The sequence below is a fragment of the Halyomorpha halys genome, unplaced genomic scaffold (genome assembly GCF_000696795.3).
Source record: "Halyomorpha halys isolate HHAL.00 unplaced genomic scaffold, Hhal_1.1 Scaffold879.1, whole genome shotgun sequence".
In the NCBI taxonomy this organism is placed as follows: Eukaryota; Metazoa; Arthropoda; class Insecta; order Hemiptera; family Pentatomidae; genus Halyomorpha; species Halyomorpha halys.
Window position 1 is genome coordinate 343702 of NW_027111254.1, and position 22262 is coordinate 365963.

Consider the following 22262-nt stretch of genomic DNA (forward strand, 5'->3'; position numbering starts at 1 on the left):
CTCTATAAGAACCTAGAGCTTACTTTATCATGGATGAAAGTTTTTTTTATTTTTTTTATTTCAATTAAATGGGATTTTGTCTGTCAAAATTTGATTCCTCGTCTTAATTGAGCTTATTTTGTGATATGTCAGTAGAAACCAACCCATAATTGAATTAATTATTTTCTTAAATCAACTTATAATTACTCTAAAAGCCTTAACACACTCTTAGGCATCTTCGAAGAGTATTATATTTAAAAGATCGTTGAGAGTCATTTCCCATTTTCTATTTCTTTTGATCATTTTATTATTATTATTTAATATGTTTATGGATTAATTTTTATGATCATCATATATTGATCATAAATATAATAATTTCAGTCAATGTTTTTAAAGGTGAATCCATTAATATTTATATATATAATAAATAAAAAAACTTGTCAGTACATAAAATTAAATAATATGGATAGAATGTAGAAAATATTCTCTTCTTGTTCCTAGCAATTTTTTTTTTTCACTTCATTATTGAAAATATGAAATAATTTAAAGTAAGCAATTTGTGTGGTTACTCAATAATAATAAATATTCCATTTTTAAGCTTTGTCAATTAACTAATTTATAAACTGTCATTTTGATACATTTTACCACACCTAAGTAAAGTGAAGTATTGGCTTAAAATAAATTTATATAATTAAAAAAAACTTCTCTCCTGCAGATGAAAATGATTATTACTAAATTATTTTTAAAATAGATGCTGACTATTTATTTAATTACAAAATAAAACATTAATATTTGAAGGAAGCTCATTTTTTATTAATTGATTAAGAATACTTTTCTTCATCTCATCTTTTCTGCTTTTTAATCTACAACTCAACATGCACTCACTCATATCTTCATTATTCTGTTACTTTTAGGCCATGCTTTTACTCTCCTTTTCCTCATTCCTTCCAAATATTTCTATTTATGCTTTGATCGAATTAGGTCTTCTAATTGTAAGGCATTGTATAAGTTTGTCCCAACCATCTTAGTTAATGTTCTTTTATAAACTTACCTGAAACTGTTTCAAGCTCATCCCCACCAGATTCATTTTGGATGTTGCCATAACCCTTATTCTATTGAGAAAAAAATAGCACATATGGTCCAAGGTGTTCTTTCATACATTTGATCAAGTAATACATTGAAAATATTTGGCTTGGGCTGACATGTTGCTTGACATACTTTTACAAAGAAATAAGATTTGAGCCCCTTTCCATAGGGACAAACTATTACTTTTCTTGATTTTCATACTCTGGCTTTATAAGTTTGATAAAGTTAGAATGGAAGAACATTTGTTAAACATAAGACATTCAAAATCTCTTCTCTATGGACAGAATCGAATACTATACTCAAGTCTAAGATGGAATATACACTTTTATGGTTGAAGATGAATAAGGTTAAAGACATGCATATTTCCTTTGACCCAAGCTTTTTCTACCATCATTTAAAAAAGAGAACAAGTCATCCCGTGTCTCTGTTTTTTCCTTAGAAAGGAACTTACTCTATTTTCAATCATTCTTGATTGCTGAGTGTAGCCTTCCTTAATAACCTTGGTTATCTCAGATTAGTAATAACTGCTAAAAGACAAAGAAGCCAGTAGTTTTCACATCCCCTGATGAAATTCCTGACAATTAACATTATTTCTTTATGAGTTATGACTAATGTTTGCTCATGAGATGAGAACAAATTTTTATAGGTAGTATATTTATATATAAAAAGTGTTAATATTAAAATTTGGTTATATATAAATGTATACTGATTATACGAATTGTTTCTTCTTTAAGATAAATTAATCAAAGTTGATAGATAAAAATGTTAATTCATGTTGTTCGCTATTACTTGTTTATAATTAAGGTGTACATGAAAATTTGAATGTACAGTCTTATTAACAGAAGTTAATAATTCAAAATGATGTAGATCATCTGATTTATAATTCTTTAGCAAACAATTATATCTGTTAAAGTTTAATATGATGATCAACCTTCTCAGATATTTTCTGTTGATTATTTAAAGACAGGGAAATTTTTATCATTTTATTTTTAATTTTATACATAATGCATGTATTCAGATTACATTGGCGATTACTTTTTAATCACGAATATGACAATGGATTTTTTGCACATATTTAAATATATTTTTATCGTTTGATTTTTTTTTTAATCCATTTTTTCTTTTATCGGCCAAATATATTTTAAGTGCAAAATATAATAGAATTATTTACGAAGGAAATACTTATTTCAGATAGAGAACCAGAGATGCCGGTTTATAACAGTAAGTATTTCAAAACCCTTGCTTAAGAATTTTTACAGTCACAAACTTTGCAAATGACAATTTTAAAGTCACTAATAGCAAGAGTTAATTTTTTTTATGGTTAACAGCAAGTCATTCTAAACTCCTCACGATAAATAGCAATTATTTTCTTTCCGTTTTATTGATTTAGTAGTAATTGAACCCCTTCAGTTATATGTAGTGTTGAAACTTCACATTTCTAGATCCACAAATATTTAAACATGTTTATGCCATTAAAAATAAAGTTTTAATAAAAATTTTGATCGGTATGTCAAACCTTTTTTTAAAATGTTTTTCTAACCTTTCAATCCTATTGATATTATTCTTAGAAAAAAAACATTAATTACTCAAAATTAATTATTATAAATAATGGTAATTTAATTGTATGGAAAAATTCAAAATGATACTTCAAGAAGTATTCATCCTTTAATATTGTCTTGAAGATAAGAACACACTTTTTTTAAACTTCCCAGAAAAAATTAATTTTACCAGATATAGAAAACTACATACTATTTTATTTTAATAAACTGTAACATTTATATACTATTTATTGACACCACTAATTGAATATTTACCACTTGATTTTCAGAAAAATGAGTTACTATTTATTTTACATTTAACATTTATTGCAAATAACTTTGTAGAACTTTGATGGAAATTAGAATGTAAAATTAGTCTTTTGTAGTTACCTATTCATGGTAGAAATCTTATCCTGAATATTAATCACTTTAATGGTATCTTTAGGGTTATTTTAATCCATATGTTTGAAAACACTGGGATTGCTGATGCACCATTCCTATTCCTTTCACGTTCTTTCTTTTCTTTATATGTCAGTTACATGCTTGAGAAGCATTTTTAAACTTCCAATGTGATTGGGAAAGGAAAAAGACCATGAATTTCAAAGTAATTGATAATTAATGAAACATTTAAATAGGAAATACAAAATAATTATGACAGAAATAAATAAACCTGGTTTGATTTTCATTATTGATAACTGAAAAAATATATCTTACATAATTATTTCTTGGTCTTTTACCACAATCAGTCTATCACTGGTTTATCTCCTTTTCTATATTCTTAGAACAATCATCTCTATGGTTCAAATAGTTTTTTAGAACTGTACAGGTATGACTCATCTCTGGTAAAATATGGTTTTGCCCTGTTAGAAGAAGAATGATTATGCACATCCTTTATTTATTACCATTTTTTAATCCAATTTCATTCTTAAATACGATAATAATGTGAGATTAATTACTTAATTATATAAGTCGACTATTTTACAGGTAAGAAGTTATTATTATAGACTCCATACAATTTTTTTACAAATATTATTTCTTTTGTGTAAGACTTTAAAAATTCTTATCTCATCCAGAGTGTAATTTTTTTTATAAAATTCAGTGCTCATAAAAGTGATCAAATTATAGCATTTTTCATTTTTAAACGATTATATAAAGCATAATATTTATGAAATAAGGTTAAAACTGTAGGATTATAATCCCTATTCTGATTGAGACATGATGGAACAACTTACACTCCCAAAAAGACCAAAAAAGAAGTATTTAAGTATTACCTTTACTATTCCCATATTACTTGATCAGTTTTGTGAACTTTTTTTTATTGTCTTTATTTAAATACTATACGATAATTTGATTTTTATTGCTTGAATTCAATATTTATTCATCCAGTAATTCTATATTTATAATTTTTTATGTGTGAACTGTATTATTCTCTTCTAACACTTATTAACATATGGAAGCCTATTTTTCCTTTTGTTCTTGAGTGTTATTCTCATTGCTGTCTTGTTTTGTTTTCCTATCTGTTGTTTGTTTGAACAATAAAAGATAACTTGTCATTTGGGATGGTATGATCATTCAAGGAGCTGCATGAATTTATGAAAAGATCACTGAAATAAATATTTGTATGTATTTTTCTAATATCAAATATAGTGCTATTTTTGTAGAAACTGAAAAGCATTAATTTTAATACAGAAATATAATTATTTATTAATTCAAACTTCCCTAGTTGTTACTTAACGTTTCCTGGAGAAGTTATTCTTCTGGAATTAATAATAATTTAAATATAATTATTTAAAGTTAGTGATATTAGTAGTAATTAGTATTTTATAATTAAAATCTTTTAACTGAATTGATGTTGTCCATTTAGGTTGGCTTGGTGAGAGATTGTTTGTAGTAATGGGTGGGAATTGGGGAAGAGTGCTCACAAGTCCTGATTTTCACTAAAGCCACTGGTGCTGAGCTTGACAAATTAACCATCGTGTTCCACCCTCCACGATGGTTAATATTCAAATAAAATAGATATCACATATCTATTATATATCACATATATAATATATGTGTATATAATAAAATGTGTTATATAATAAAAAATTCATCAAGAAATTTATATATACATAAATTACTTTTGAATTGCTTGATGAATTTTTTGAAAATTTAAATAGGGGTATGATGACCATAGTCATAATCTGAAAGAGATGTATTAATGCAAAATGTAAAATGTTTACTTCCATATTTTGAGCTTCGTATTTCATTAAAAAAAATTTAACTCTCAAATATGTTTGACAGCTTTATATATTTTGGTGCAATGTACCTTGTGTTGGTTCTGGAATATAATACTTCTTAACTTATTTAAACCTAGTCGTTTATCGCTCCCCTAAGCTTAGATTACTTAAATTAGTGTAAGTTAGTTGCACACAAAACGCTTTTGCTCCTTGATGCTTGATTGCTTCCCTCAGTGTTTCATTCTTGACCTAGTCTCTTTGTGTCTTACCTGACACTTAGTTGAGATATTTCATTTCTAGTCCAGTCATACAGCTCATATGCCTTTCTAATGTCATTCCACTCTTACAGAGAGCCATACAGGAGAGTCATCAGTTAAGTAGCTTTAAAGATGTGGTACTTAACCTGACTAATGAGCTTTCTCCTGCTGACTATGGTATTGGAAATCTGGTAGTAAATTTAATTAACTTCGTCAATTCTGCTGGACACTTCCTTGTGTATGGTAGTAGTTCTGCTAAGCCAGTGTACCTATATATGAGAAGACCACAGCAATCTCAAGTTTCTTACCATTACAAAAGAGGTGTTCATCTCCTTTAAAACTTAACTTCTAGCACTGTTTTTTGGAAGGTCTAAATTGTTGACTTTATTGTTTAAATTCATTTCATAGTTTAATTAGACTACATCTTACTCATATTTCACTAAACTTAAAATTATCATTGGTAAAAGTTTCAAATAGTTTTTTAGATTTTTCGTGTCATCTTTTTTTTTTTTTAATATATATTTTTCTTTTTATATAAAGCATAACAATCAAATATTTATAAATGATATGGGATTTACACTTGTACAATAAAAAATAATTACAAACTTTACAGTTACTATTGATTGATCGCATTGATCATTATAAAATTTTGTAATATGATAGTTGAAACTATCTATTGATCTACTAATGCTATGAAGTTATGGAAATGAAAAAAAAAAATTAATAAAGTTAATAAAGAAGGGCATTTTACAATCTTTCATGTTTTTGAAATGGGTTTATTCCTCAAAACAAATAAATAGTGAACTTTATAAAGTTCATCATAGCAAATTATTTGTAAAACACTAATTTTGTCATAACTTTTATTTTTATACCTTCTAACTATAAAAAAAACTTATTTCAGAAAGTGTAAATGAAATAATTGCTCAAGGAAATAAATATTAAATCAAATATTCATATTAATTTTTTTTATTGTTTCATGAATTGTATATAAATTCTCATATGGTTTTTTTTATGTTTCTATAAATATTGATCAATTTATATCAAAGAACCTATCTTGTGTAACCTTCCTTTGTGCCATTTACCAAAAAGAAATTTCTTTAAATCATCTTGTCATTTATTCAATATATATCAAACAGCTTTGATGAAATCAATTTTTTTTTTATTCAATTAACCTAAACTTAAAAATAAAAAGATTTATAAGAACTAAAATTTAAAATACTTTTATTTTTAAATCAATTAATAAATCTGATTATTAAATAGAAATTAGTCTATATTCATTAAGACGGAATTTATTGGAACTTCTTTCCTGAGGAGAAATTGCATTTGGAAATAATTTTGAAAATGCTAATTGGTTTTCCACAAACATGATTATAGTAATTATTAGTACAATTGAAACATAAAAAATGTTTGCATTGTGAAGTATATTAACTTGATACACATCCTCAAATGGACCTACTTAAAAATGAAAAATATATATTATTTTGATTTTGAACTATTCAAATGTACTTGTAAATATGCATAATATTCAATTTATACATAACTTCTAATATAAATGGTTATATTTTATACACCTTTTTCTTTGATATATTATACATTAACTAGATATGGACAGTTAATATTTTTATATAGTGATTTAAATAAACTTGATTAATTAATTTTAATATTTACAAAAATTGAACTTAATTCAGTAATTTATAAAAATTGAATTTAATTCAGTAATTTACAAATTATATTATATTATAGTACTCAAAATAGTAGGCAAAATCATTATTTTTGACAAATACAATAAAGATAATAGGGCACCCCATTAATCCAAGACCAACTAAAAGAGTGTCCACCGTGTACAAATTATACTTAAACATGATTTAGGATAAGTGCACCAGTAGTTAGACACCTTTAAGGCAGGTTTACCTCTAAAAATAAATATAAATTAGAATTTATTTTGCTCAAATTGCTAATAAAATGGCTAACGATTGGAATGAAAAACAAAGAAAAATGTGATAGTTAAATTTTTAAAACTGAATCTTAAAAAAGATTTTTGCCCTTAAAAGTAAACACTAAAATTCCAGTTGAAGATAGAGTGCTGGCCCCATAGTAAACAGAAGAAGTTAATAATTTATACCATATTCTACCAAGTTACAGTTATAGATAAGACTGTCTTAATTGATATTTTCCACTAACAGAGCCTCCTACATCAACGTATCATAAGTAAAAAAAAAATCAAATATTGTTAAATAATAAGGTTAAGTATGGCTTAATCTACTCTTCTCCTAAAGAAGTTTTTATGGGTGAATGGACCATGGAAACAGTTCTTAACAAACTGCCTTGAACAGAGCTTAACATTAGAAACCTCATAACGGGATATTCATGGAAATCTTCCTTAAAAACTACCAAGATTATACTCCTTATTTCGGAAATAATTATAAATTTCTGCTTCATTTCATAACCTTATTTTTCAAAGTCTGAACTCTCAATGTCCACTATTGCTTCACTGTCTACTACTAGTATACTTACCCTACAGTGTTTTCTCCAGTTTGTTTTATAAATTAATTTTGTATATGTGATCTCTACACTTCTTAATTTGATACTCATCCTCAAATGGACCTACTAAAAAATGAAATCCAGTCTTTCGGCTGGATTTAGCAGTACATCTTTGGTGATTTCTTTAAATTATTATTAATTTATTTATTTAATTAGATTATTAAAGTGGTCAATCCTATCATACCTCATCTCTCCCAGTACTCACTGACTCAACAAATGTGGTGCTGATTCTCATACTATCTACATCCTTATCCATTCCATCCTTGAAATTATTACATTTGTTAGCTACTTTTATATCTTATAATAATAAATAATATTCTAAGAAAATTAATTTCATGATTTACCTAAAAAAATGAAGTTAAAAAATAATTATTTACTTTTAATAAAAATTGACATTTCAGCTCCATCGACAGTTAAAAAACTTTGTCATGAGAAAGAACAGGCATGATCATATGATCATGGCCTTATACAAATTTTTGGGAAAATTCTTTTCTAATAAAACTCTTGTCAGAACAAGATAAAACTTTGGAATTTAATTTTAAAATATTATTACTCAGGAAATTTTATTACCAAAGTTATATCATCCAAAATCCATTTTCAAAAAAGGACAAATTCTTTACATTTTTTCTAACCTAACACATGCATCGATTGTCAAGATTTAATTCATAAATCAACACTGATATCTCTCTAATAAGGTCCTATAAAGTAAACATAAGGTTGGGGAGATACTCTGTTCTTTTGAAAGGGAGTATGTTTGCTATGATTATATGGACATGCCTGTCCTTGGAGGGATAACAATGGTTTCATTTTTAATATTTAAATGTTAAACAATTTATTGACTTCTGCTCTCTGTCATATGGTTTCCTACTATTTTAGTGATTTGTCGGTATGTTGATGAAAGTTATGATTACTTTTTTAATCAAAGTCCACCTAAATGGTTATCTTAATTTAAATTTTAGCAATAGAATAATATAATTAAGATTTAAATTGTGTTGATGAAAGCCTTCCTATACTGTTTATTCATTATAATGTATAATTATATTAATCATCATATTCAGAAATTATTTTATGTCCAAAAATTAACTTAAAGTAAATTTACTATTGCAAAATCTTTGTGTGAACTTCATCACATTAACTTAAATGAAATAATTTATCCCATTAGAATGACAAAAAAAAAGAAACAAATGATTAGAATTGGAAAACTAATTAAAAATAAAATAAAATGTATGTTATATCTCTGATTTTTTTTAGTTTGATGTTAATAAAGATGGTTAATTTCACAAATAACAAGACTTATTGATAAAATAAATTCACAAAATCACAAACAAACATACAGACACAGGCATACACAGTTTATGTGTGTGTTTATATATATATATATATACCAGGCATAAAAAAATTATTGGTAAATGATTTTATAATAATAAAAGAATCCTTGGATATATGATAATAAATAAGTCTAAGGTTCACACCATCCTTGAAAATATTATAGTTTAATATGAAGATATATAAATTAATTATATGTTTATATATTTTTTAAAAATAAAATAAATCAAAATGATTTTTTTCTTTCTTTTCTTTTTTTCTTTTGACTTAGGCCATGAGTCTAATTATGATGAAGAGGATTTGACATATTTTTCTGGGGTAAGATGCAATTGGTTGCTGTCAATAGAAGTAAATTAGTATCTTTAGTGTATTAGTGTTTTCAGGCATTTTATCTTCATTTAGGCCAGTTTAGTTGCTAAATACAACCATTGGATATGTGTATATATTATTGATAGTATAGTCTTAACTTCTTTAATATTTAAATTTCCAAATTAAAATACATTACATTAGTTTATCTCCTTGTATTATTTAAATAAAGTACTTCACTTAGAAACAACCAAAAGCTTCACTTAGTTTTGTGAATATATTTTTCTAAAAACATTGTTTAATCAGCATTATAAACTATTATTTGATTTAAACTATTCTTTAAAATGTTTACAAGAATGGGGTTGTTTGATGTCATGTGTTTTCAGTGATGAAATCATGATTAACACTGTGATACAGTTTGTAAATATTATTGCTGTAACTCTAAAACATTGAATTTAAAAATGATTATTTTTCCAATTTCCTTATTGCATTATTTTTAAATATCATGATTGTATTTCACTAGACTCTAAATTACACCATAGATGTGATTGTAGTGTTTTAAGTTTGTAAAAGAACTACAACTATAGTCTAACTATTATAAATTGATTTCAAGTCTCCCATAATAGAAACAACTATTATTAGTTGAGAACAACATTGCCAAATGTTTTGCTCATCCAGACTTTTGATCAAAGGTTGATATTTTCCATCGCGATTGGTTAAACTTACTTTAGATAACTTCAACTAATAATATAAAAAATCTCAAAATAATAGCAGTCTAACAACAAAATTAGAAAAGTTATAAAAGTGGCAAGTTCACAACTACCAGGGCCCTGTTTTATAATGAAAGCTAACAGTATTAGTTCAAAATACAAGTGCAGAAACAACGTGTTAATTACACTAATACATAGGACTGTTAGTGATATTACAAAATTAAAAAGAACTAAAGTACAAATTACCAATGAACAGGTCAGTGTAATTATATTAAGTTAAATCAACAAGACTAATAGTATTATGAAAGGAATATGGTCCGGGTGCGGTCAAAAAAACTCAAATAGTAGAAATATACTATTTTAATGAGCCAACGTTTCGCCCCACGTTGCAGGGCTTCTTCAGAGCTAAAAAAAGATACAAACACATAGTTACATAAGGAAAACAAAAACATAAGTGTAAAATAACAGGGGTATAAAATGTAAAAAAGTAAGATATAATAAGCAAAATTAAAGGTAGTAAATAGTAAATGTAAAGGGTAATAGTAACAAATAGATAACAAAAGAAATATTAAAGAAAATACAAATAAAGAGATGTAAAAAGAAAAAAGAATACAAATCAAATGATGAGACAGAATGCATACCTATTTTGACGGCAGACAAAACAAAAATGACCGTTGGTAGTGGGAGGAGTGGGGACGGCAGTATCTTTGTATCGGCATGTGTTTGTATCTTTTTTTAGCCCTGAAGAAGCCCTGCAACGTGGGGCGAAACGTTGGCTCATTAAAATAGTATATTTCTACTATTTGAGTTTTTTTGACCGCACCCGGACCATATTCCTTTCATCTTCACACACAGTCAATCAATAATCTTCCACTAATAGTATTAGTTTGTACTTTATTATGAAACAGGGCCCAGATTTTTTAAATTTAACACAGTTAAAATTATCAGAAAAATCTAGGTGTGATTAGAAGGATCCACCTATTAGTAAAACTAATGCTCAGTTATACTTAAAGTTAAAGATGCTGTTCTACTCAGACACCTTGGATGATTTTAAGCAATTTTAAATAAACAAATTTCTATTTCATGCCGAAGCAGTAGATTAAGTTTGGAAAAATTGATGTGGTTGGATAGCATCTGTGATGTAATAAAAATCATTAACAATTTTACAAACACTATTTCATTACAGTAGCAAAAAATATTCACCAGGAATTTCATAACTGATTGTCATTTTAATTTGAGATAAAGTTTGCTTATTTATTTATTTATAATAGGTTAATTTTTTTTAAAATCAGAATTTGAATAATTATTGCTTTCAGTAAAAAAATAGCTCAAAATAATCATATTTAATTGTTCTGAACTTTTGCCAATAAGATTTTTTGATATTGAAGACAAGGAAAGAATAAAGAATGTCTTAAATAAATGATAAATCACTTTTCAACAATTATTAGTATGGTTTCAAAAGTTTGGGTTTATCCTTTGAAATTAGTAATGGGATTATTGTAGGGTGAAGTAAAATTGCTTCTTACTTCACCATATCTAGATGTTGATGAAATGCCAGCAAATTATTGTAGCAGTAATTTATTACTTATTAATGAGAGAAAATTTATTTTCACTTTTATCCATTGTGGAACTATTCTAGGATCACAAAATTTTCCTGGAGCATACACACACTCTATAAAGTGGGTGCTCACTACTTTAATACATTTAAAATTGGAAGATGTAGTTGAGGATTAATACTGACCGCATTACTCTTTCATTGACTGCTGATCAAGAGATAGTACTTTGATAACGATATTCAAATAAACACACAATATTTTAATGCTAATACAATTACAAAAATGACCAACACCAAATTGTGCTTCATAATGGGCAGTAAACAAAATTATTTCTAAAAAAATTGTTAATTAAATTTAACAATAATATTTATAAATAAAAAAGTTTTGTAATGGTGTACCAAAATTTTGTATTTCAAAAATTAATATCTATATCAAAGGATAAAATAACCTGGTATTTTGTAAACTAACCAAAAAGGGAACAGTAAATAGAATGAATTTATCTCAGTGCACTAGCAGCTAAAATGTATTTGAATAACTAATTACACAAAGATTAGTTTTATAAATCATAAAATAGAAAATACTTTCACATTTCCTTAAATCTTCAATAGAACCATCGGAGAACTGTGAAATCCACGAGAATGATTTTTATATTCAGTTCAAATGGAGTAATCTAGACTTGTTAAACTTTTAGTTTCTTCCTTTCCAACCTTCCCCTACATAATCTTGTTGGCAGTGTTAGATTAAATTCCAAAATAAACAACCAAAGGGGGTGAAGGTAACTGCGTGCCAACACACCTGTCTACCAACCCAAAGGTTGCGAGTTCGAGTCCCTGGCCCTATCAGAGATTTTTTTCAAGCATATAATTATACAATACTCACTCACAGCCTCCCCTGGGCATTCATGAGGCCCATTAGCCAATGGGTGGCACTCACAAAAATAGACGTTATGAAACGTGCAATGTATTTCCTAAGTACATCGCACGAGACCTTGGACCTCCACGGTCTGTCACGACAATAATAATAATAAACAACCAAATAATCTTTTATTTTATAAATTAGAGACTGTTGATAGATGAAGCAAGCATGTTGTAGTAATTGACTTTGTTAAAAAAAAGTGTCCTGATAAATATAAAAAGCTTAAAGGAAAAAAAAAATTCAAATATGGTGTATTATCTTAAAAAAATACATAATATCTTTTTTATTTTGCATTCATTTTTAGCTTCAGAGAGGTTGGCATGTTAAACATCTATAAAAGTACTCTTTAAATAACAACACTATGTTTAAAACTCATTGAAAGTTTTAAAGTGAATCAAGAAGTTTGAGTGTGAACAAATTTTGCAAACCTGTTAGTGTAGAAGGTGAATTAATTGAAGAAATATTGGTTGTTTTCTTCTTGCTGAATATAAAAGAAAATTATTGTAAATTGCAGTTATACCTGAAGACGGAATGTTGTCATTAAATAAATTATTCTGGATAAAAAGTTATTTAATTAGGAAGACAATTTTAACATTAATATACTACTGTTAACATAAAAATCTTCCAGTTATAAATACCCAATTTAAGAGATATAGATCATATTTCAATTCAAACACTATATATTACTCAATTAGGCTTTATTGTTGATTTTACCTTTCTGTAGCAGATAAGAAAAAAAGTATGGTTATTTAAACTAAAAAGAGGAAGTATTTAATGAACTAATAGTCTAATGGTAACATTTTTCTGTCCATTAGTTATTGATATAGATAAGAATTAATTAGGCAACTATTTATTCATTTTCCATGTTCTTTAATTCTTATTTTTTAAAAAAAGGCCACCCATAGTAAATGTGATCATAAAATAACCCTTTTTCAATAATTCATTCAATCATTTTCATTACTTATAAATAGTATTGCTTTTACTAATCATATTGTTCATATAAAATTTATCAGTATCATTGATGGAGCACTAAACCTGTTAATTATTTTTTAAGTTTTAATATTATTTTTAAATTTCAGTCGATTTGTATTATGGTCAACTGTCGGTTGTTTCAAAGGTAGGCTATAAGACATTTAATTCTCTCAGATTTTAAACTTATATCAAGGAATCAAACATTCCTTACATTTAACTAAAAACCAGTTTATAAATATACATTAGATGATAATTGAAGCTTTCATAATTAATCAATATGGAAAATACAAAACCATTCACTCTTAACCCTTCCACAACTACTATTTATCAAATAAAAGCCACGTTAATATTTTCATGATGTATAATATTCTCGTATCAATAAGAATAGTGATTTATTTTGCATCAGGTACATTCAGATTAAAAAATCACTGATATTTTTTTTATTCGACATGATTTGTACGAAGAATTTATGTGTGTAAACTTTTAATGTGATACTTGATTTTTTTTTTTAAATACTGTATATCAAAATATGATAGCACAGTGAGTGAGGCATGGTGCTCCTATCTCTTGGGCTTATGTTTGAATCTGCCAATGGCAAACAAATATTTATTTTGTTATATCAGTTGTGGACCAATTCTAGGATTGTGACCTTCCTGGGAGCCTCTAAAAATCAGCCTCTAAAAGGTGGGTATCATTAATTGGGGAAAATCCTTACCGAATCACCTCCTTGCACAACCGCTGTGTATAGAAACAATACTTCCTTATGAATTACTGAAACCAAGACTATTGCAGTATACTAGTATACTAGTAGACTATGTAGAGTTACATTATTAGTAAATGTTTTTCTCAGTTTGGTGAAATTTTTTTTATAATTAAGAGTAAAGTTTTAGTTGGATTTAATACAGCATATATTCAATTACAAATCTAACCTATCAAACAATAATCATTTGTCACCCTATTACCAAATACATTAATTATATTCGGTTTTAGCTTCTAAGACGTAATCCACCACTTTATATATCATTTCAATGCCTAATTTTAATTTAAAAAATAAAGGTAATTTATTTGTAGAGAATTTTATAAATTAAAAAGAATTTGCCTAAATAGAAAAGGCAATCTCTTTATTGACATGTTAAAAAATCATCTTTATGCCATAAAAATAAATATGACTTTTAGAGTTTGTTTAATTTATATTTTAATAATTATCAATATAAATTTTTAATATAGGTTTCTACTTAATATATAGGACTTCTCAGTATACATATTCACCCTCTAACCTCTTCAATCTTTTGAATTTTCGCTGGGTATAATGGTAGACTGAAGTCTATTATTCTAGGTTATTGTTGATTTTCTAACCTTCTCTTGTTCTTCTCCAGTGCAACTAAATCTGTAATTTATGACAAAATGTGGTACTCTCTCTACGGATCAGATTTTAAGACGAGTCTATACCATGCCTTTTTTTAATCCAATGCTTCCTGACGTTATAAACATCAAAAACTGTTAACAATGTTTTACTATTCTTGACGATTTGCATGCAACCGGTGAGGAAAGTTAGTAAACACTAAAGTACATAATTGTTTCAGAGCCCCATTTCCCTTAAGAATGCATGATAATTTTTTTACTCGGGCTTTCTCATAATGGCAGCCATTTTATTATCTTCATTTGGATAAAAAAAAACTCAAATTATGGAGACAGAATCTAATGGGAAATTGAATCTCAAATGATTTTGTTCAATACGTTTTTCAATTTTTTTTTTTTTTTTTTTTTATGTGGAATCCATTTATGTGCAAATCATTTTAAAAAACAATTAAAAAATAGTTTTACATAAATTGTAAAAAAAACGCTTTACGTCTTCAGGACAAGTCGGATAAAAAAATTCACCACTATGAATTCATCTTAAAATTTAATTTATTATGCTATAAATCTGTTGTCAGGAAATAATTTTAATTTTTGATCATTTTTCTTTTTAATAATAATAACACTTTATTTAAAATTTTACAATAAAAAAATTATTATTTCACATGATTAAGGATACCCACCCTTATAATCAATCAATATCAGCTCACAAAAACAAAAGTTTAATAAAAATTATATTTAATTGATGAATCTTTAAAATGTTAAGTGACTACGGTAGAAAAACTGTGAACATAAAACCTAAACAGAAAAAAAAATTATAAATATAAATATTAAATATATACATAAGGAAATTTTGATTTAGCAAAACATGTTTAGTTTATTGCTGAGTGTAGTATTTAAGAGAGAATTTCTTGTAATTGACATTTTCTTTTATTAATTGATTTTTGGAAAATGATGTTTTATTGAAGTATGTAGCATTTTGTGTAGAAAAACTGTTTTATTGAGGAGATCTGCAAGTCTTGGAACATGGTGGTTATTTTTACCCCGGTTTTTGATTATTTTCACAGATGAATTTTGAATTTTTTTCAGTCTATAGTTATGTCTAAAGTTAAACCAAGATATATAGATTTTGACCATGGAATGAGGGTTTAGTTTATAGAAATGTGCTTATTTAGGATAGCTTCAGATTTTTGGTTGGATTGAATTTTAACTTCCAATTCAGACAATGTGTATTAATTTTTTTGAAACTTCATGGTAGGAAATTTACTACTGCATCTATTCAATATGAAGAGGTGTACAGAGCTGTATCATCGGTGTATAAGGATCTCATTATTTTAGGATGAGTTGGGAAGTCGGATAAGAACAGATTTAATTCTGTTGGTGACAGACAGGAACCCTGTGGATGAACAGTAGCAATTTGATCATAAAATTAGCTATTGAATAGGTATGCATAGATGGTATGGATCAGATACGGGAGGTACTTAAACTGTATCAAATTTTTTTACAAATATTTCCCTAAAGATTTTACCAGTTTTTTTTGGGGAGATCAATGGGAAGTCATTTGTAATTGGTATTTTTAAAGTCTTGAACAGATTTATTAATTTTACAGTTATGATGGTTTGATCTTAATGATGAGGTGATAGTGCAGGTTGTTTGAAAATATTTAGCTAATAATTGGGCTTTATCTTTATCCAGGTAGACATAGATGTTCTAATATTTTATTATATTTTTTTGGTGATTGTTTAGTGAATTTTCATCATACTATTATCTCCAAGCTGAAATAATTTCAAAACTAATGCCTAATTTTCATTTTGTCAACTATAAACACGGGTTCTGAAGTAATTATTCAGTTTATAATAAACTAGTTTGATCAGAGGATTTTTGGTAAGATAGAATTTTCTTTTCAATCTATTTTTTATATAAGTAAAGTGTTGTGGGGTAAATGAGGGCATAGATTCTTTGATATACTTATTTAATTTCATTAATGTGTTGTAGATTTCTATTGAATCATTGAAGGTCGGATTCATGATTGTTGGTTGGAAATCTAGCTGTTTTCAGAACTTTTACCAGTATGTTTTTTTAATACAAATTTATTTTTTTTAGGATATGTTTGTAATGAGGATTGTAGATTTTTTATAAAAAATTGGGTCAATTATTTTTATTAAATAATTTATAAATGATATAATGACCATATATATCACTTGATAACTTTCTGCCCATTTTATAACTTAAGGTTTAACCATAACTTACAAGTATGCCTCAAATGAAAGATATTAATGTTTTTGATGCAATTTTGCCTTCTCAAAAATTGGATAGTTAAAAAATGGAGGGGAGGGGAGCGCATGTAACAAAGTTATTTCATTAAATAACAAAGAAAATTTGTATAATGAATTGAAAAACTCTTATAAATTCATAAGTGATCTTACTATGTGATAACACATTATTTTATCTTAAAATTAATATAACTTTTTTAGGAAAAACACCTCTTTGACTTAGTAGCGTCCAAAATTTAAATACTACTTTTTTTCTATGGGTCAAGTTTCTATCTCTTACATGAAAATCATTCTCTACCATTAATATCTGACCTCATAGAAAGATTTAATTACCTAAGAAAACTTCAAGCAGTAATTTTCGAGCAAATGGTATTTATTTTCTGAAATGCCAGGCTGTTCTGAAAACAATTTCTGACAAGTTTTAATGTGAAATATGAACCTTAAGTTAAAGCTAATTAAGGAGGTATTAATACAACATATGTGTGTATATATATATATATTTGTATGTGTTTGTTGGTGTATCCTTCCATTTATTAGTTCAAAAACAATAATCACAGCAACATGCAATCGTTTAATTGTTAAATATCTTATCCCAAAGTTTCTATATAATTAATATTGATTTTTAAAATTTCCAATCTATTTAATTATTAGTTAGATTAATTAATTTAAACATGAATTAAGATACTGTAATTGAATTTGTCAGAAAACCAAACTTGTTCTTCATAAATAATTAAATTAAATATTATTGACAACCAACTGTCTTGACTAATATATTACAATGACCTACAGAGTATGGACATATAAATATATAATTCAATACATGCCTTTGTCTTTGCATAGAATCCTCTTTATTCCTTAAACACACTACAATATTCTCTTAAAATCTCCTTGTTTTCTACTTAAACCTTATGAGCAATTTGAAATTATTATCTCATGAGCATATATATGTTTGTGTTTAATATCGAATCTATTTTATAGAACACAATTTTTAATGTCCATATTATTATATAATTATTAATATATTTCAATACATACTTTTAGAGTGAATTATTAATAAGGAACATTGAGAAAAAAATGAGCCAATACAAAAAACCTAAAAAAGTTGAGATGGTAATAATAATAATAAGGCCTTACCTGCAGGTTCATTGTTGACAACACCTACAGTCTTAGACTACATACCTCCCATCCCTGAGCTCCTTAAAAACAAAATCTTAAAGGACAGATTTAATGTTAATCCTCTCATATGCATTTCAGTCGATTCCTTGGATGTTTACTTGTCAATCCATTGCTGATAACTTCCACTAATTTATTTTAATTTTACCAATATATCTATTGGTTCTTTATCCATTCCAACAATTTAACATACTTATTTCAGCTATTCATCATGATGTTATCACTTCAATTTTGTTTACTGGTTACAGATCACTCAATGATGTTGAGATAGGAAAATTCGTTGTTTAATATCATTGTTTGTAACACAAATAAAATAATTTAGTTAATATATATATATATACATTAATACATTAAATTGTTTTTATAGAGAGAGAAATTCAAGTGTAGCATGTATATAGTATAGTGCTTGTAAAACATGTTATTATGATAATGCCCATAGTGTATTACTGCATGTAAAATAGGTATTTATATTTATTATACAGATTTAAACCAGATCTTAATATTTATTTTATTATTTTTTTTTGTTATCTTTGATAGATCTTATTTATAATATAAGTCACAATTCAAAGGTTTGATTTATAAGTTTTACTTCCACCAGTTTAATTAACAATCAAACTTAACTAAGCAAGCAACTTATATTGTTGGTGTAACTTTATAATAATGAAACATTGTTTTCAAACCAGATAATTGCAAGTATGGCTTAATGTTTTATGAGATGAATTACAGAACCACAGCAAAATGTGGTCAGCATTGTCTTTCAGGGAACAATATGGTAAAATAAAAATTAAAAAAAAATCATAGAGGGCATGGTTCTTGTATTGATTTTATTATCATTTACGTTATTTAACTATTATGACTAATGCTGCCTCATCACCCATTTAACAAATTCACTGAAACTGTTTTAAAATTAATTGTGAAAATTAAAATATTCATATGTAATTAAATTATGCTACTTTTCTATAATAATGGTATTTTATATTTATTTGTTCTATAATAAACACAATTATAATATAAAGTTGATAAGTAGAAAATGTCTGCAAGGTTGGGGTTGCGGTCAGTAAAGTAAAATTATTTATGTATTTTTATTTACTTATCACCCAACCAACATCTACAATTAGTTCTACATCCAATAATGCCTCCAGTATTACAGTTGTTATTGTATTTCACATAAAAAAAAAACTTGTTCAATAAAAAAGTTATATTTCAAGCAGCATATGTCTCGAAACTTTGTTGGGAATCTGATATTCAATTTCACCATTTCCTGACTCAAAAAAACTTTTTAAAGTTGATACAACTATTATCTGATAATTCTGGATACATTATGAATAAAGACTATTGTTGCGCTAAAAATAAATTCAGGGTTTTAAAGAAATAAATTATAAAATTAAAATTAAATTCAGAGGAAATTCAGTGACTAATTATAAATTCCATTATTTGTAATGTAATACATATTCAAAACAACAAATTTCAGGGTATATAGTTTTGATAAAACGTATTAATATTATTAGAATTTGAGATCATAAACAAAGATGAAAAATGGTATCAAATCATTTATATAAACTTAACTGTATATCATATATAATTTTTTCCCCTCTATGGTAACCCCATAAAAGGACAATTATTTTTCCATATTATGTATATGTTCCAAGCCTTTGAAGACATATTACATATATTTATTTTGATACAATCATTTGAATAATTAAAGAAATTTAAGATATAAATTAAAGATTTACTATTAAAAAAAATTACCAAAAGACAAACAGACATAAAAAAGGAAAATATGCAAATAAAAATAAACTAGACTAAATGAATCAATAAAACAACAAAAATAAACAAAGAAAAAGAAAACCTTATTCAACAAGTATATCAGCAGCAGCACTAAGGAATTTAGTTTACCCTTCTATAGGCTGCCAGTTTTTTTAAGTCTATTCATTTAATGAATTGCAATAAGCCAGTCTTATATTTAGTGAAAAGGATGTGTTCAGTCTCAGGCCACTTACCACCTCTGAGTATCAAGTTTTGTATTAATATTAATCTCTGTTCATCATATAATCTGCAGTCATTCAGTAAATGTCTAAAATTGTCCATCATTCCTTTTTTATCACATCTGTCATTTGTTATGATGCTCAATCACTTTAAGTTGTATTTTGTGTTACCATACTCTTTAAGGAATTTGATCAATGTGCATTCTGGGCTGTGAATTTGTTAATGATAGTGCAATATTATTTAAACAGACTAAGTGATTTCTTAGAATCAATAGAAAGAAGTAGAAAGATAAAATCCTAACCTTGCTCCTTGCTGCCTCTTTGGTTAAACTGTTAACTCTTTTCTTGCCTTCAACATTCACATGTCCTTTCACCCACTTCACTAAAACTGATTCCTTAACAGTTCACAGTTGTGGTATGTTTAGTCTTATTTCCTCAGTCGATGGGTCATGGAATATTTGTGTTGTTTATTGAATGTAGAAGATTCAGGTTGTCAATATATAAAGGACTATGTTTGAGTGTGTATAGGAAGATTCACAAGATGGTTTTCTAAAATTGTTAAGACAGCTAGTTTGTTGGCTTGGTTGTTAAAACACCATGACACTAGTTTATACAGATGCTTTAAAATGTTCTTTGGCCTATCTGTGCCAAACCAAGCACAAAAAACATCATCACCCTCCTTACAATGTCAGTCAGTGGAGCTTACCAGTGAAAGTATATTTGCAAATGAAACAGGATGTAAATATTTGGTACAATGAATTGTTAGTTCTATGTCCTCATGATATATATATATATATAAAATGTTGACATATCATTTTTCATCTTAGTGCTAAATCTCAAATATATATATTTATATCAAGTGGTAAAATCTGAAGGTTTGTGTTCTTTTTAGAGCATGAGGTTATTTATGAACATTATTAAATTTGTTAGAATAGCACCACTAGAAGTATAGAAATCACAAGGATGAAGAATGGTCAGTTATTTATTCAAAACCCTTTTTTTTTTTTTTACACTTAAATGTAGCAAAATAAATAAGAATGATATAAAAATCTAATACTTCAATTTTCTGTCATGCTCATAAGCATACTTATTTTATTTATTTTTTTTATTGTACAATTTCATTATAATGAGAGCAATGTTTTTGTACTTAATGATATATATTTCCTTTAATACCTTCATTTAATTTTACTGCTTTCTCACAGGTCTTCCTGAGCCACCTGTTGATATCCAAGTGGAACCTGGTCCTCAAGATGGAACACTTCTTGTCACATGGCAGCCACCAAATGCTTCATCTTCAGTTGGTGGTTCGATAATAACCGGATATGCTGTTTATGCTGATGGAAAAAAAGTTACCGATGTTGACAGCCCATCAGGTTGTTTATTTAAACTTCTTTTCATTTTTATGATTGTTTAAAATACCTAAATAAATAATTTATAAATAAGGACACACACACACACACTCACTAATAATTGGAATTTTAAGGTCAAATTTAAAACAAATATATAAGATTTTCATTGTTTGTATTGATTGTTTTACTCAAGAAAGTAAAGGGCAGGTAACCTGTGGAGTAATATTAAACAAACAAGTTTGAAACAAAGCTTTATTGTTATAACTTCATACTTAACACACTGTAACCTTCCCTCCATCTACTTATATCCTTGAAGCATCCTTTCCAATAATACCACTGTACTTAATTTACTAATAATAATATACACAATAATATAACATTTTTTTATTTATTTTTTCTCATACTCTCTGATTTTATGTTAAAAATGTTTACGTACATTTCTTTTCTGAACATACTGTTTTTATGGTCAAGTAAATAAGCTCAAATATATAAAGTATTTTCATACTATTAGTTCTCATTAAATATTAATAACTCTGTGTAGTCAACATGTCGGAAATTTTCATGAAAATGGAATGGTCACGCGCAGGTGGGGATAGTATTTTCTAGTTTAAATTATTATATAATTGAAATTAATAAAGCTATAATATCTAGGATTTAACATTAGGGTATGCTATTTCAAAGATAATTTAATAATTGATTAGTTTTTGTTTCCAATTTGTAA

General features: G+C 26.7%; 1 protein-coding gene across 1 annotated transcript in view; it reads left to right on the forward strand.

Moving 5' to 3' along the window:
* The window catches only part of Rbp (RIM-binding protein), a gene marked incomplete in the record, with an annotated part of 213970 nt that overhangs the window by 149014 nt on the left and 42694 nt on the right, over positions 1–22262 (forward strand). Inside the window, 2 exon segments of the mRNA XM_067049278.1 lie at positions 2257–2286; positions 21395–21565. Coding sequence (XP_066905379.1) covers positions 2257–2286; positions 21395–21565 — 201 coding nt within the window.